Here is a 15,998-nt window from a genome sequence, read left to right on the forward strand (position 1 = left end):
AAGCCATGCTGTGGCAGGTGTCCCGCATTTAAAGTAGAGGAAGAGGAAGATGGTCACAGATGCTAGATCAGGGAGGAAAAAGAGGAGGATTGACAGGGAATGTTAGCTCAGGGCTAATCTTCCTCAAAAAATAAAAATAAAAAAAGAGAAAAGAGCACAGATAAAATTTTCAAAATGACAAGAGGAAATAACTATTGAAGTAGAAGAAATTTTAAAAATTTAAAAGCCCTTTGCAAATAAATTTGAAAACCTAGATGAAATGGATAATTTCCAAGGGAAATACTGATAACAAAAGTTGTCTCCATTACAGAAAGAAAATTTAAATAGACCAATTTAGATGGAAGAAATGGACAAAGCTATTAACAAACCACAACACAAAGTAAGCACCAGGGCCAGATTGTTTTGCGTGAAAATTCTTCCAAATCTTTAAAGTCGAGACAGTTCCAATGCATTGAAATGAAGGGAAATTTCTGAATTGCTTTTTCAAAACAAATATAATATTGATACCTAAGCCTGGTACAGACAGGACAAAGAGGTGAAACTATAGACTGATAAACAAATGACAAGCAATAGGATGTATTGAAGTATATGAGGAAGCCATTGGGGTTAAAACAGAGCTGGCCTGACCTTGTTTTTCCAAAAGGGCCTGACATGGCCTGTATCTGCTTTAAGTATTTACTGTGACCCAAAGACAAGAACAATGCCCTTAAAGATAAGGATGTAACTTCCCCCACATCAGCATTTCCCTGAGGATGAGCATCTCTCCCTAAACTAAGGATGGATTGCTGACCTGCTGTGCTCACCTTGTGACCACCTACCTTGCAACCACCAACCTGCTGCATTCACCAACTTGCTGTGCCAGCAAAGCCATCTCGTGACTATTGTAAAAGGGACATTCCAATCACATGTGGTACATGCTCTTTGATGGTATACAACCACCCTGAACACCCCCACTTCTTTGGAGTGCTCCATTCCTTTGTGAAAGGACTCTCCCAGTTGTGTGGTCCTCAGGGTTCGCTCATAATAAACTCTCCCCAATTTTGATTTATGGATTGTTCATGGATTATTTATGTCGACAAGACCAAGATCTTTTATGAATATCAATACAAAAATACTAAATAAAATATTAGCAAGGATATTCCAACATCACATTAAGAATGTGATGTATTATGACCAAGTGGAATTTAAAACAGAAATGAAAAATTGATTCAATATTTGGAAATCTATTAATATCATTCATCTTGTTGACAAATAGAAATGGCAAGCAATAGGATCTATTGGAGTATATGAGGAAGACATTTGGTGTAAACCTAATTCGGCCTGACTTTGTTTTTTCCAAAAAGGGCCTGACTGTGGCCATTGAGCATGCATTGTATATCTGCTTTAAACATTTACTATGGCAAGAACAAATGCCCTTAAGATAAAGGTGCAACTTCCCCCCACATTGGCATTTCCTTAGGGATAAGCATCTTTCCTTAGGCTAGGAACTGATTGCTGCACTCACCTTTGACCACCCAGCTCACCTGTGACCACTCAGCTCAAGACAACAGACCTGCCACCCTGTTGTGTTCACCGAGACAGCAGACCTACCTGCTGTGTCCATCAATCGCTGTGCCGACAGAGCAGTCTCGTGACTACTGTAAAAGGGACATTTCAATCATATGTGAAACATCCTCTTTGGGGGTATAGTATATAACCACTCTGTGCACCCCGCTTCTTCGGTGCCCTTTCTTCCTTCTGGAAGAAAGGCCCCAGGTCATGGTCCTCACATTTTAGCTCAGAATAAACTCTCCCAAATTTTCATTTATAGATTGGTTATGGATTATTTTCGTCGACATTGTGAAAAGATTTAAGGAAAAAGAATCACAAGTTATTCCCATAGACGATTTTTAAAAAGGCTTTGACGACATTCAATAGTCATTCATGATAAAAACTCTCAAGAAAATAGTGATTGGGGGATACCTGCTTAATAGGATTATACACACACATATACACACACACAAATACATCTTATATACTACTGTAGTCAAGTATCTCACTTACTTAACTGAGAAACACTGAAGCCATATCCAGGAACAAAGCAAGCATGCCCATACACTAATGTTCAATATTATAATGGAGGTCTTAGCCAATGGAATTAGACAAGAAAAATCAATTAGAAGCATAAGAATAAGAAGTGATAAACTGTGGTACACCCCTAAGATGGAATAATACTCAGCATAAAAGAGAACAAGCTATTCATACAGACAACTTGGATGATTCTCCAAAATGATTATGCTAAGTGAATGAAGCCAGTCTCAAAAGGGACTTGGCTTCACTTGTCTCTAGATTCTCAGCCTCTGGTATAAAATCTACCATGAAGTGCAAACAATCAATGAATGATAAGGAATGGATGAAGAGGTATAGACTCCCAGACTCTTGAGAGAAGGACACATGCCACCTGCCTCCTTTGTATTCATCACAATGAGTAGTATTTATCAAGGACCTTCTGCTCTGAGAGACAGATGGGCAACAATGCTCTCAGGGTATTTCACATGGGCATCTCGTCTCCTGGCCGATTCTCAAGAGCAGAACCTTTTTTTTTTTTTTTTTTCTGCCTCATCTACAACATAAACCTGAATGCAAGGGTAAGAATAATTGAATGCATTGACACAGAAAGTACCACTGCAGTTAAACACTTTTTTTTCAGATTAAAATTGTATTTACTTTTTCTTGGGAGGCATATATGGCCCTTTGGTTATATATTTGCTTATAGAAGATTCTATTGCAATAGGATGTTAGATTTGTATCCCCCAACTTTGGCTAATACTCCAATGATGAAAACAACAGACACAAAATGCACCCACATTCTGAAGAGTGAAACCAAATCTATCTCACTCAGAGGAACTATTTCTAAAGGAATTGGGAGCATCTCTTTGTAGTCCTTCTCTTACCCTTGAGCCTTTGCTAACTTTTATTAAGTGAACAAACTCATTTTTGTTTTGGAGAAATAAGGGAGAGGTCTATGTCCTATTCTGAGCAAATGGCTTGGAGCATGGACAAGCCAATTTCAAGTTGGCATAAGCCACATATACCCACCAGGACATGTTGGTAGAACATGGAAATGTGCTTTGGGAAATCCTAGAAGTTATCAGGTGAGGGGTACCCCGTGGAAAAGTAACAAAGGGACAGGGACTTCAACTCTTGTTGTCCAAATATTCAAGGGAATTTTTGCCCCAGGAAAACCACTCAGGTCTCAGAAACCTTGGTTACACATAATTTCTATCAGCACATAATGAACGAAACCAAAGAGAATGTGGTCTTTGACTGGCAGAAGGGTTGAGAACGTGGTTCCAATCTTCCAGGGAAAAGGAGGAGAGATGTCTGGAGGGTAGACCAAAACTAGCTCGAAAATCCTCTGGAACTTTTATGAAAAAGTGAAATTCATCCCCGTGTTCTTAGAAGAAGTAGCAGAATAGTGGTATTAAAAAAAAAAAGAGATTCCAATTGTGCACAAATATGAGAGAACAGAAAAGCTTTATTATAGTAATAATAAGCAAATAACTCAACTGGGTGGGAGCAGCAGAGTGAAGGTGACCCGCCAAGCAGTAAGTACTCAAGCTGTGGGGTTATGGAGGTGGGGGTGCAGCAGTTAGTTTCACAGAAAAGGAGAGGACTGGTTATTCAGCAAATTGGTCACTTTGAGGTTGGTCAGAGTTTCTACAGATGCATCCAAATGCACCAAACATTCTTGTCCTATCTGTTGAGTCTCTGTCTTTCTCACTTTCTGGCATTTCACCTAATTGAGTTCTGAGAGATCCATCTTCCAGGAACTCTTCATCGACACTTCAATGGGGAGACAATAAGGAACAAATTGAGCCCTTCTGTGAAAACGGAATTAAATACATTTACATGCATGGAGAAAGAATTCTCTAAGCATCTCCATGGGTGAGTACCGCAGAGCACTGCTTTTGCTCACTCACTGTCCTCCTAAAGGGAAAGTAAGTGAGAAAAGCCCCAGGGCGTGACTGTCTGCCAGTCTGGAAAGAATCTAGAGAGAAATCTTTACTAGGGATGAGCAGAGAGAGCTCGAGGTCATCTTCTCTGGTCTCCTGCATTCCTTTTCTCCATGTCTCTGGGAAAGAATTCACAAGGTAGGGAGCATCAATACTTTCTGCTTTGGAGTTTCACAAATTGAGAATTTGTCCCTCCCTGTTAAATCGATTCAACATCTACCAACTGCCAACAGCGAACTTCACTGCACTCCTGAGTCCTGAGAGACAGAGACCAGCGTGCTCTGACTTTGGGGAATGAGTGGCAGGGCCACCTGAACATATGCAAGAACTATCGACAGATTTTCATTAAGCTTAATCTTCCCTAAACAGCCGGGAGATGACAAAGGAAGCAATCTTCAGTGCTCCAAAGATTAATTCCAGGATCGCATTCTGACTCTCAACCTCTTCTCTGGCATTTCGCTGCCTTGAGGCACAGACAGTCTCCCTTTCAGCTAACTCCCTCTCCATTTGTGCCATTTTCTTCTGCTGCTCCAGCTCATCCTCCAGCTTTCTGATTTTCTCTTCGTACTCCTCTCTTATCAGCGCTTTCTCTCTCTCCAGCTCTGCTCTGTAACGTTCTTGCACCACTTCGATTTGTTTCTGAATCTCCTCCTCTGCTCTTTGGTACATCTCATTAGTGTAGCATCCTCCCTCATTCTGCATCACCACGTGCTCAACCAAGGCCAGCAGTTGTGCCCTCTGGGCCTTTTGCTCAGCTCCCGTCGCCTTATTGTTGAACAAACAGTAGCGATCACCAAACTCCTTCATCAGCTCTTGAATGACTTTTGGAGCTACCTTTAGGTAATCGCGGAAGTGGGTCCCTTCCAAGTCATCTTTCCGGGTGAATAAGAGAATCATGTATCTCCTAGCTTTGTGTCCAAACATTTTCAGGATCTTCTCAGTGGCCTTCTGCTCTTCCTGCGTGTAACGGCCCAGCGAGACCACCAGGAGCAGAGCATGAGGCCCCGGGGAGGTCAGGAGGATGCAGCGAGCAATCTCTTTGCAGGTGTCAGCATCCTGTACCTCGGTGTCAAAAACGCCAGGCGTATCCACAACAACAATTGTTTTCCCGTGCCACATGCTGCTCCCTTTCTCGCAGGACTTGGTGATGGATTTTGCTGCAAGGCCGAAATTAAACACTTTCTTACCAAGGATGCTGTTCCCTGTTGAACTTTTTCCTGCTCCAGTCTTACCCACTAAGACAAGTCTCAGTTGCAAATCTCTGGGGTTTTGGTCTCCAAGCCCTAAGACAACAGGGAACAAAAGCCGCAGTGTTAGGATCCACCTCCAGCTGTTTCCCCCCCAGGACCCCCACCCACGGGCACCCTCCACTATTGCCCACTAGCATCCTCTCTCTTCAGTTATGTGTGCACTCACAGGAAGACTAGAGAAAGTCCTGTGGGCCTGATGTTCCTCTTGCAGTGCTTAGGGAAGGCCCAAGGACTTTTCAGGATTCCTTTGAGTTTCTTACTCTGACTTTTTTAGTTAAGTGGCCCACAGAGGAGGGAACAGGATGGCTCAAGAAGTGAACTCTGAGCTGCTGCTGGTAGCTGTTCCTCGTAAGATAATGCAGGAAGCAACACGAAATCTGACTTGGGGACATCGCAGTGGGAGATTATTTTCCCCCCAATTTCTATCCAAAATGGGACTTTTCTTCTTCCCATTAAGAAGTCAGGTAGGTGGGTATCCAGCCCATCGTCCCGTTATATTTCACACATGCAACCATTTTTTCAAGGATTATGACCCACAGGAGAACAAAACACCGAACATCGAAAGTTAACGACTTTAGCTTTAGCAAATCAGGAAGAGGCAATGCTAGATATATCAATAGAAATTTAGCGAAGCTTTTATATTTAAATTAAGAGGTGGAAGAATTATAGCCAGCAAATACATGACAGTTCTCTGGAGTTACTATAAAATCCTTTGATAGTTAACAAATGGAAAAAAACCCATACCGATTAACATCAGTAGAGTTATACTTTCTTAGTTTCATTGGTTAAGCATATTCCACTTTCTGGGGAAGTTGAAAGTTAATTTCAGAGCAGCATAACATGTCAACTGAAACTATGTCTCCCAAATAATTGTGCCTTGAGTCAGACAACAAATAATCTCTATGGCTTTCTCTGTATTTGTATTCGGTAATTCTCCGCATAGCTCTTTAATGTGGCTATAGAGTTGGAGTCTGGGGATTTGTTAAGCACAGACTGGGAGCAGACGGAAGGCAACTGATGAATGCATTTGAGAGCCTGTTTCTCCAAGAAGGTAGACCGTCCCAGTGTAGCCCTAGAGTAAGATTGGTTCCTGCATAAGGAATCCTGTGTTACAACCATTGATTTCTGCTTGGAGGAAATGCATACATTATCATATCACAACATTACAGACAATGTTATTAACTCCATTTTGATTTTTCGAGATACTTCAACATTCACTCACTTCCTCAGACCGAAAATCTAGGAATGGCTCTTGATTCCTCTCTTTCCTTTATTTTCCATTCCCAACCCATTAGTAAGTTCCCTTGGCTCCATCCATCTCCTCTCCATCTTGAAGACCATCATTCTAGCCCCAGCTACCATCACCACCCATGCCTCAGTTGTCTCCTAACCAGTCTCTCTACTTCCTTGTTGCCCCCTCAGTCTATTCTGTAATTGGAGCAATCTTTTAAAAATATCAAACAAACAGAAGAGAGATGTTGCAGAAACTGCCACTCTGGCTTCCGCAAAATCTGTAGCTAATCCCCATCCCTACACACTTTATGCTGAGGTTTTAGCTAATCCAGAGATTCACAAAACCATCCCTAAAGTAGAATTTCCCACATTTGACAGCCAGAATCCTGGAGTGAGAGAAGTAAATTTCCAGCAGCTGAGAATATTGCATGCAGGATGGCTAAGATTATCTAAGGAAAAATGTGGGCAGGACTTCAGATTATTATTTGGTTATCATCACCATAGAAGACTCCAACCTAAGGCTGTGCTGAGGGCTCTGGTTGGCTATAGAGAGAGGGAGTAGGAAAATCATGAGAGGTGAAACAAAGGGCACCAAAGGCCAGTTCCAACACTGCAACAATTTGCCAATGTGGGCAGCATGTGGATGACGATCTATGCGATAGATTGCAGATATGGCCCTGAATGATGCCCATCTCTCTGTACACATGCTTCTCTGGGATGTGGATTTGCAGCTCCTCCCATCACACTGCTGAGCATATTTCTCCAGCCTTTGAATCTGCCTGGGCTGTGATTTGTTTTGGACAATAGGAAAGTAAAAACGTGATGTAAGCAGAGACTTCAAAAGTGCTGATGCGTTCTGGCGTGCCTTCCCTTTGTTCTTCAGAACTCTGCAACTGCCCCATGAAGAGGCCTGGACTAGCCTCATTGATGATGAGAGAAACAAGGTCCACTTATCTCTGTCACCCTGGCCCACCCAAGAGCCTGCTAACTACCAAACATGCCCATGAGGCTGTGAAAACTTATCCAGTTGCATCCTGAACCACTAGCTTACCACAGGTATATGAGCGAGTCTGGCTAAGCCAAGTTGACCCAGACCCAAGAACTGCCCAGTTAACCCACAAAATAGAGAGCCAACTAAACGGTTGATGTTTTCCGTGACTTAATTGTGGAGTGGTTTGCTAAACCAGCAAAAGCTCAACTATTGTGGTTGATTTCCATGGCTAAGGGAGTAGAAGGAGGTTATGTGACAGAACTGGATGAGGTTGTCTGTTGAACTTGTTGGTTATAGTGAGGCCACTAGAAGCAGGGAAATTAGGGACCTGAATGAGGAATCAATTACTCCCACGTTCCTCCTTCCCAGTCCTCTCCCAGCCTGAAGAGAGGCGCAGAAAATCAACCAGAGAGGCTCCACCTGGCTTGGTGTGTCCACATAGTGGGAAGTAGGACATAAGAACCCTCATCGAGCCTGGGATCAGTCAAGATAGTTCTACCTCTCTTCTTCTTCGCTGTTCTACTGCATCATGAGGAGAAAGCATAGAGGGTCGAGGGAGAAATGACAGAGCAAGGCGAACGAAGAGAAAATGAGAGAGGAGGTTGGAAATGGTTTGCTCTTGCTCAGACAGGAACCCTCCTGGCCTGGGGAGCCAGGGCACCCTCTCACCACGGCAGCTCCTGGATTCACTGGGGTTGGAACATGAGCTGTGGTATCGGGCTGCCATTGTAGTTTGAATTCCTGTAGATAAAGAAACATAACTATGTCATTTTAGGGAAACGGAGAGTGACTGGAAACTGCAACCTCCTGTAGCCAACAGTTTCTTTTTTCCATAAACTTGCTACTAGATTTCTTGCCCCTATTTCCCAAGATGTCTCCTCAACTCTCCATTTTCAGATTGTTCCTCTTTCTTTACACAAACATAAATGCTTCACGTGCTTCCTCAGCACTGGCTGTGCATGCCCTTCCCCCACTCTATTCAGTGAATTACTGCTTTGAACGCCATTTATACGTGGCCTGTAGCCTAGACTCTCCTCAGAGCTCTGAACTTTTATACCTCATGCAGCTTCTCCATTTGGCAATTCCACATGCATCTCAAACAGAGCTCAGCAGAAACGGAACCCTTGACCTCCACCTCCACCTTCATCACTGCCCATTTCAAACAGCATCACCATTCAGCCAGTGGCTCAGGCAGAATCTTGGGGTCACCTACAACTCTTCTGTCTTTACCTGCTCGTCCATCTAGCACCAAATCCTCTTGCTTCTACTTCCAAAGAATGCAAAATTATCCTTTTCTCTTCATCTTCATGTTAATCCAACGCACTGTCATTTGTTTGCAATGTAACAGGCTCCTAACTGATCATCTCATCTTCAATCTCTTTTCTATTCTATGATCAGATGCCTTTTTAGAACTAAAATTTGATTCCTTTTCTTGTTTAACTTCTTTAATAGCTTTCTATTGCTTTTTTAAAAAAGTAGTTGAAAGTCCTTGGATGGTCCTAAGACCCTGCGTGATCAATTACTGTCTCTCAAAAGGCTTTATCACCACACTGGCCTCCTCATTGCTCCCCAAGCTCCTTCCAACTTCCAGACCCCTGCGGCCCCGCTCCCTCCCCCGGGAGCACTCCTGCTCCAAGCCAGTGCCAGCACACTCCTGCTCAGCACTCAGCCCTCAGCCCTCTGACACTTCTCCAGGGAGGACCACTCCAACTTCCCCACACAGCTCACCCGCTCACCCATCTCGATCCCTGAAAGCTTCACATTTGCTTATAAATTCTATAAATGGTCAAAGGAATCATTTATTTGTACAAGTATCCTCTGAACAGTGACCCTGCAAGAGGCGTTCATTTGTGAGGCTCAGCCTTGAAAACAGATTACAGCCTAAAATCAGCAAAGACGGGGAACAGGAACCAACAGGAAATAGATTCTGAGAGTAAGTCGGCCAGGAGGGTAGATACAGACCCAGGGGAGCGGTCCCCTCTCCACCAAATCACACATTCTCTTACAACCCTCCACCCACCCACAAACACCCTTATTCCCTTACCTGGAAAATCTGGGTCCTGCTCACTCCTCTGACTTTGAAGGTGGTGCTAAGCCAGGACACTGAGACGACAGAGGAGAGAGGAAGTGAGGGGAGGAGCTGTTCAAACTTGCTCCTGCAAGAGACTGGCCACCTTCTCATCTAGCAGCTCTAATAGAACTTTCTGCAATGATGGAATTGTATTGTGCAGTCCGAGATGATGACCTTTGGCCACATGGGCTTTTGAGCACATGAACTGTAATGAGTGTGACTGCAGAATTGGATTCTTAATTTTACTTCATTTTAATTAATTTAGAGTTAAAGCAAAATAGGCACACCTGTCTAGTTATCTGAGATACTACATTTAGAAAATGGAAAAGGAACAGCAAATTGGACCTAAAGTAAAGAGAATGAAATAACACGGGGAAAAAATCATTGAAATAGAAAACAGGAAAACAATCATGAAAACACAAGCTGATTCTTTGACAATAACCGAGAAAACTGAAAAGCCTCTACCTACATGGAGAAAAAGAGTAAAAATATACAAATTACCAAGATCAGGAATGGAAGCGGGAACATCACCACAATCTCACAGACATTAAAGCAAAATAATGCACTGTAATGAGAAACTTTATGCTGATAAGCTTGACTCAAATGATAAGATAAAATGGACAAATTCCTTAAAAAGCACGAGTTAGCAAAAGTGACTCAAGAAGAAACAGAAAATTTGAAAGGCACTATATCAAATAATAAATTTAAATTGTAATTTAAAGCCTTCTCACAAAGAAAAATCCAGAGCAAAATGAATTCATTGGTAAATTTCATTAAATATTTAAGGACAAAATATATATGATATCAATCAAACTCAGAAAATGAAAGAGAAGGGAACACATCCCAATTCATTTTATGAGGGCAGACATGTCGTGAAACCAAAACCAAATGCAGACATCACAAGAAAAGAGAACTACAGGCCAATATCCATAATCAAAATAGACACAAAAATCCTTTAAAAATACTAGCAAATGAAATCCACCAGTATACATAAAAATGCTATATCATGACTGAGTGGGGTCAACCCTGAGTGTGCAAACTTCATTTACCATTTGATAATGTACATAATTCACCATCCACAGATTGAAGAAAACATACACAAACGGTCCCTGACTTAAGACGGTTCGACTTAAGATTTTTCAACTTTACCATGGTGTGAAAGCAATAGGCATTAGTAGAAACTGTACTTAGAATCTTGAATTTTGGTATTTCCCAGGTTAGTGATACGCGGTACTATGTTCCCTCGTGATGCTGGGCAGTGGCACCAGGATAAACAGCCAATACACTTGCAACCACGCTGGACCCACACAGCCATTCTGCTTTCACTTTCATGACTGTATTCAATAAATTACACAAGGTATTCAACGCTTGATTATAAAATAGGCTTTGTGTAGATGATTTAGCCCAACTATAGGCTAATGTAAGTGTTGTGAGCACGTTTAAGGTAGGCTAGGCTAGAGTATGATGTTCAGTAGCTTAGGTGTATTAAATGCATTTTTGACTTGTGATATTTTCAATTTATGATGAGTTTACTGAGATGTAACCTCATCATAAGTTAGGAGCAACTGTAATCATTTTAATCACTCCAGAAAAAGCTTTTTATAAAATATAACTTCAATTCATGATTAAACCTCTCAGCAAACTAGGAATAGAAAGGAACTTATTCAATCTTATTAAAGACATCTAGGAAAAACCTATCTCAAACATCATACTTAACAGTGACAGGCTAAGTGTTTTAGACCTAATATTAGGCATCAGGCAAGGATGTCTCTTCAGTATTGTTTGGAGACCCAAGCCATTGAACAGGACAAGACAAAGAAATAAAAGGCATAAAGATTAGAAAGGAAGACGTACAACTGTCTTTATGTGCAGATGACGTGATTACCTATGCAGAAAATGTTAAGCACTCTATTAAAAAGCCAGTAGAACTAGTAAGTGAATTTACACACCTGCAGGATACAAGGTCAATATAAAACAGTCAACTGTGTGTTTATTTACCAGCAATGAACAATCGAAAAAGTACGTTTTAAAAATAATACAATTTAAAATAGAATATCACATCTAAGAATAAATTTAATGAAAGATGTGCATGACCGATACCTTGAAAACCGCAAAAGGAAATCAAGACCTAAGTAAATGCAGTGTTTGTGGATTGGAACACTCAATATGGTTAAGGTGGCAATTCTGCCCTACTTGATCTATAAGTTCAATATAATCTCGATCAAAATCCTAACACAATATTTTAAAAGGAATTGCTAAGATGAGTTTAAAATTTGCACGGGGGGCCAGTCTGGTGGCGCAGCGGTTAAGTGTGCACTTTCTGCTTCAGCAACCCAGGGTTCGCCAGTTCAGATCCTGGGTGTGGACATGGCACCGCTTGGCAAGCCATGCTGTGGTAGGCATCCCAAGTAGAAAGTAGAGGAAGATGGGCATGGATGTTAGCTCAGGGCCAGTCTTCCTCAGCGAAAAGAGGAAGATTGGCAGCTGTTAGCTTAGGGCTAATCTTCCTCAAAAAAAAAGAAAAAGAAAATTTGCACGGAAAGGCAGATGACATGGAATAGGCAAAACAATTTCAAAAAGAAGAAGGAAATGGAGGACTTACAATACCTCATATCAAGATTTACTGTAAAGCTGTAATAATCTAGACGATGTTCTGTGGGTGAAGGGATAACACAGAGATCAATGGAAAAGAATAGACGGCCCAGAAACACACCCATATTTAAAGCAATTAATTTACAGCAAAGGTGCCAAAGTAACCCAATTGTGAAAAGACAGTTGTTTCAACAAATTGTGTTGAAATCGCTAGATATCTGTGTGGACAATAATAAACCTGGATCCTTTCCTCACATCACACATAAAAATTAGATCCAAATGGACTTAAACCTACACGTAAGAGCTAACACAATTCTACTCCCAGAGAAAAATATAAAAGAAAATCTTGGTGATACTGGGTTAAACAAAGATTCCTTAAACAGGACAAAAAAATAAAAAACACAAATGAAAAACCTGAAAATATAGACATTATCAAAATTCAAATTTTTGCTCTTCTAAAGACACACTTAAGAAAATGAAAGGCAAGCCACAGACTGGGAGAAACTATTTGCAAAACAGATCAAACATAAACATGTATCAAGAACATAGAGAGAATCCCTACAAACAATAAAAAATCAAACAACCCAATATGAAAAGGGACAAAAGATTTTATGAAAGGGAGATATACAAATGCCCAATAAGCACATGGAAAATGCTCAACTTGACTAATCTTTGGGGAAATGAACATTAAAACCATAATGAGATACCACTACACACCTGTGAGGAGACTAAAGTTGAAAACACTGACAATACCAAATGTTGGCAGGGACGGGCTTTCATAGATCGCAAACAAGCATACGAAAAGTTACCACATTTTTGGAAAAGAATAAACAGTATCTCATAAAGTTAAACACACAAACCAGGAAGCCCGCTCCTAGATATTTACTTAAGAGAAATAAAAACATAGACTTGCATATGAATGCTTGTTATAATGTTTTAATAGTTCACACTGGAAACACTCAAATGTTTATCAGTTGGTGAGTGAATAAACAAATTCTGGTATCTCCATACAGCTATGGGTTAAATTTTATCCCCTAAAAAGATACATTGAAGTTTTAATTCCTGGAACCTCAGGATGTGTTCTCATTTGAAAATAGGGCCATTGGAGAAATACTTGGTTAACATGAGGTCATACTGGAGGAGGGTAGACCCTTAATCTTGAAAGGGTTAGTGTCCTCATAGGAAGAGGAGAATGCTGTGTGACAACAGAGGAAGAGTCCTTGAGTGATGGGTCTACAAGTCCATGAACACCAAGGATTGCTGCCAACACCAGAAGCTAAGAAGAAGAAAGAAGCTAAGAACAGATTCGCCCCTAGAGCCCGCAGAGAGAGTGACTCTGCAGACACCTTGATCTTGGATTTCTAGCCTCCAGAACCCAGAGAATAAATGTCCATAAGTCACCCAATGGGTGGTGCTTTGTTATGGCAGCCCAAGGAAACTAATGCACATATCATGGAATTCTAGTCAGCAAAGAAAACGAACAATGAACATGCCAAAAAGAAAATGAACATGCCACAGCATGCAGGAATCTGAAAAGAAATGCTAGGCAAAAGACATCAACCACAGAAGACTACATCTTGTAGGTTACATTCATGTGAAATTCTAGAAAAGGCAAGACTGTCGTGACAGAAAGCTGATTACTGGTTGCTTGGGACATGGAGGAGAGGATTGATTCCAAAGGCCATGAGGAAAATTGTTAGGTGATGGAACTGTTCTGTATCTTGATTAAGGTGGTGGTCATACATCTCTGTAAAATTACCAAAACTCATCAAGCTGTACACTTAAAATGAATGAACGCTATTTTATGCAAGTTAACATTTGAAAAAGCTGAAACCTGCAGCTGTTTAGGTACAACTGAATGTAAGTCAGATCATTGGTCATGGTAGGATGATTATACAACTGGCCACCAGTCAGCACTCTACCGATGTCCACACCCTTTGACAACAGGAATTTGTCTCTCTTCCCATCCAGAGATGAGGTCTATGTCTGCACATCTTGAAGCTCAAAGCCTCAAAGACTTTGCAGCTGATTTTTGACAATTTCTGCTCTTTTGTGCATTTCCTGTTTCTGCTTCACAATTTGACACCTTTTTTTCAACCTATGAACCACCTTCTCATGCATATCAACATATGTGTACCACTTTACTAGAAATTATATGGTAAAGAGACCAGAGGATGATTCTCACACATCACAGCAGGGTCCCCAGGAAGAATGTGGTCTGCAATGATGTTAGCCCATTTCTTAGAACCTTCCACAAAAACAAGAAAGGTCTTTGTAAATTTACCTCTGCAGAGCAACCTTCCTCCCTGTCTCCACCACCATTTCCTGCCTCGTCACCTTCACCTTTTGTCTTATCTATCACACTGAGTTGTGGTGACGGCCCAGGACAGAAAGGTTAAGATGCAAGGTCCACGTCCCCCACTCTGTGTGGGGCGGTGCTCACAGTGGACTCAGACCTGGAGAGGAGGCCTAATTCAGGACACTCACACCCTGTCCTGAGCTGAGGAAAATGACCAGGGCCGTTAGTGGGTGCAGGCTGTTCTGCCTGTCTCTGCTTTTAGAATCCTGATGATGGAGCTTAAAAAGCCTAAACTGTTTATATGAAATTTAGCAGGTCAATCGTTTTTTTATTATTCCTTATTTTAAAGTAATAGCAACTTGAAATTAGTATTTGAGTTTCTCTCTTTCCAAGTTGTGAATGACCACAAATCATTCTGTGTAAGGATAAATATGTCAAAGTCATTTGCACATTCTCTCTTATTATATTTTATTTCTACTTAACAAGAGGTCAGGGATTTCAGAGTCAAGATAGCAAACCGGCCCTATGCTAACCATTGTGGGAAATGATTAACATAAATCATAGACCACAGACGTCCTCTCTTTTTGCAACCCCTAATTAAACCACGATGTCATAGAGACCTTCAAAGTAGGAGTATCAGCGACAAGAAGTTTCAACAAATCTCTGGAAGGCAGAGAGAGATGAAGGATGCATTGGGGCAGGACATCCGCAGTCAACACAATCCCAGAGACGCTATAGGTGAGGTGGGCTCACACGGTGCCTGGAGCACCTCGAGGAGGTCCGGCTTCAGAAACTTCAGCTACGTGGAATGGGGCTGTGGGGCTGAAAGTAGGGCATGACATGAATATGAGACAAGTGATTCTGCCATCATCCCATCACTTCCCCCTAATTCAGGAAACCACACTTCAAAGTCTCTCTTCCCCAGTGTGTAATTAGAGGGCTCTTCTCTAAAGATTAGAACATCTCCAGAGGGAAACCTATGCATTCTGGCATTTAGGGTTCCCTCTGCATAGCAGCCTGTCCCGCTCTGTCACCTCAGGTGAAGCCTGCAGTCATGACCCTCACTCACCACATGGAACTTTCAGGTAGCTTTAGTGATGATTTATCCTTAAACATGAAAAGACAATCAGGGAGAACTCACATTTGAGAAAAGACTACAATATGAAACAGAGACAAAAGAGACAAAGATAAACAGAAAAATAACTCTAAAGGGAGCCATTAACTCAGGAAACGGAAATAAAAACAGGAACAAACTAACCAAATAAATCTAAAGAAACTTCTCTTTCAGGTATTTAGATTATTCATCCCCCCATTGAAATCAACTAAATATACTAAACGATATTACATATATTTTCTGAAAAGCATGGGTGAGCAGGCAAGAAAATGAGCTTTCTCAGATGCAGAGCAAAGTGAAGGATGAAACCCAGACAGGTGAGTGAGGATGGCAGCTGGCTGTCATTCTGGGACATCTTACTATCCCTGGAGAGCTTTGCTTCTCCAAGCCACTCTGACATGAAAACGAGAGTCAAAGGCAATGGCTGGTTCAGGGGAGCATCTAATAGGGGGA

At 41.5% G+C, this 15,998-nt stretch overlaps 1 protein-coding gene across 1 annotated transcript; it reads right to left on the reverse strand.

The window, feature by feature from the left end:
- Positions 1–3,499: 3,499 nt before the first annotated feature.
- LOC111773116 (GTPase IMAP family member 4) lies at positions 3,500–9,693 on the reverse strand. Its single transcript, XM_023638812.2, has 3 exons — positions 9,514–9,693; positions 8,139–8,210; positions 3,500–5,278 (listed from the first exon to the last, which is right to left on the reverse strand). The coding sequence occupies exons 2-3, from the start codon at positions 8,194–8,196 to the stop codon at positions 4,347–4,349; spliced, it is 990 nt and encodes a 329-aa protein (XP_023494580.2). The 5' UTR covers positions 8,197–8,210; positions 9,514–9,693; the 3' UTR covers positions 3,500–4,346.
- Between the last annotated feature and the right edge of the window lie 6,305 nt (positions 9,694–15,998).

Source organism: Equus caballus, chromosome 4 (assembly GCF_041296265.1).
Source record: "Equus caballus isolate H_3958 breed thoroughbred chromosome 4, TB-T2T, whole genome shotgun sequence".
Lineage (NCBI taxonomy): Eukaryota > Metazoa > Chordata > Mammalia > Perissodactyla > Equidae > Equus > Equus caballus.

What these genes read in the sequence shown, in the direction of transcription:
- LOC111773116 (XM_023638812.2), bottom strand. Translation starts at nt 8,196, where the DNA reads ATGGCAGCCCGATACCACAGCTCATGTTCCAACCCCAGTGAATCCAGG. An exon ending in TGAATCCAGGAGCTGCCGTG is followed by an intron (nt 5,279 to 8,138) that starts GTGAGAGGGTGC and finishes CTGTTGTCTTAG; the next exon opens with GGCTTGGAGACCAAAACCCC.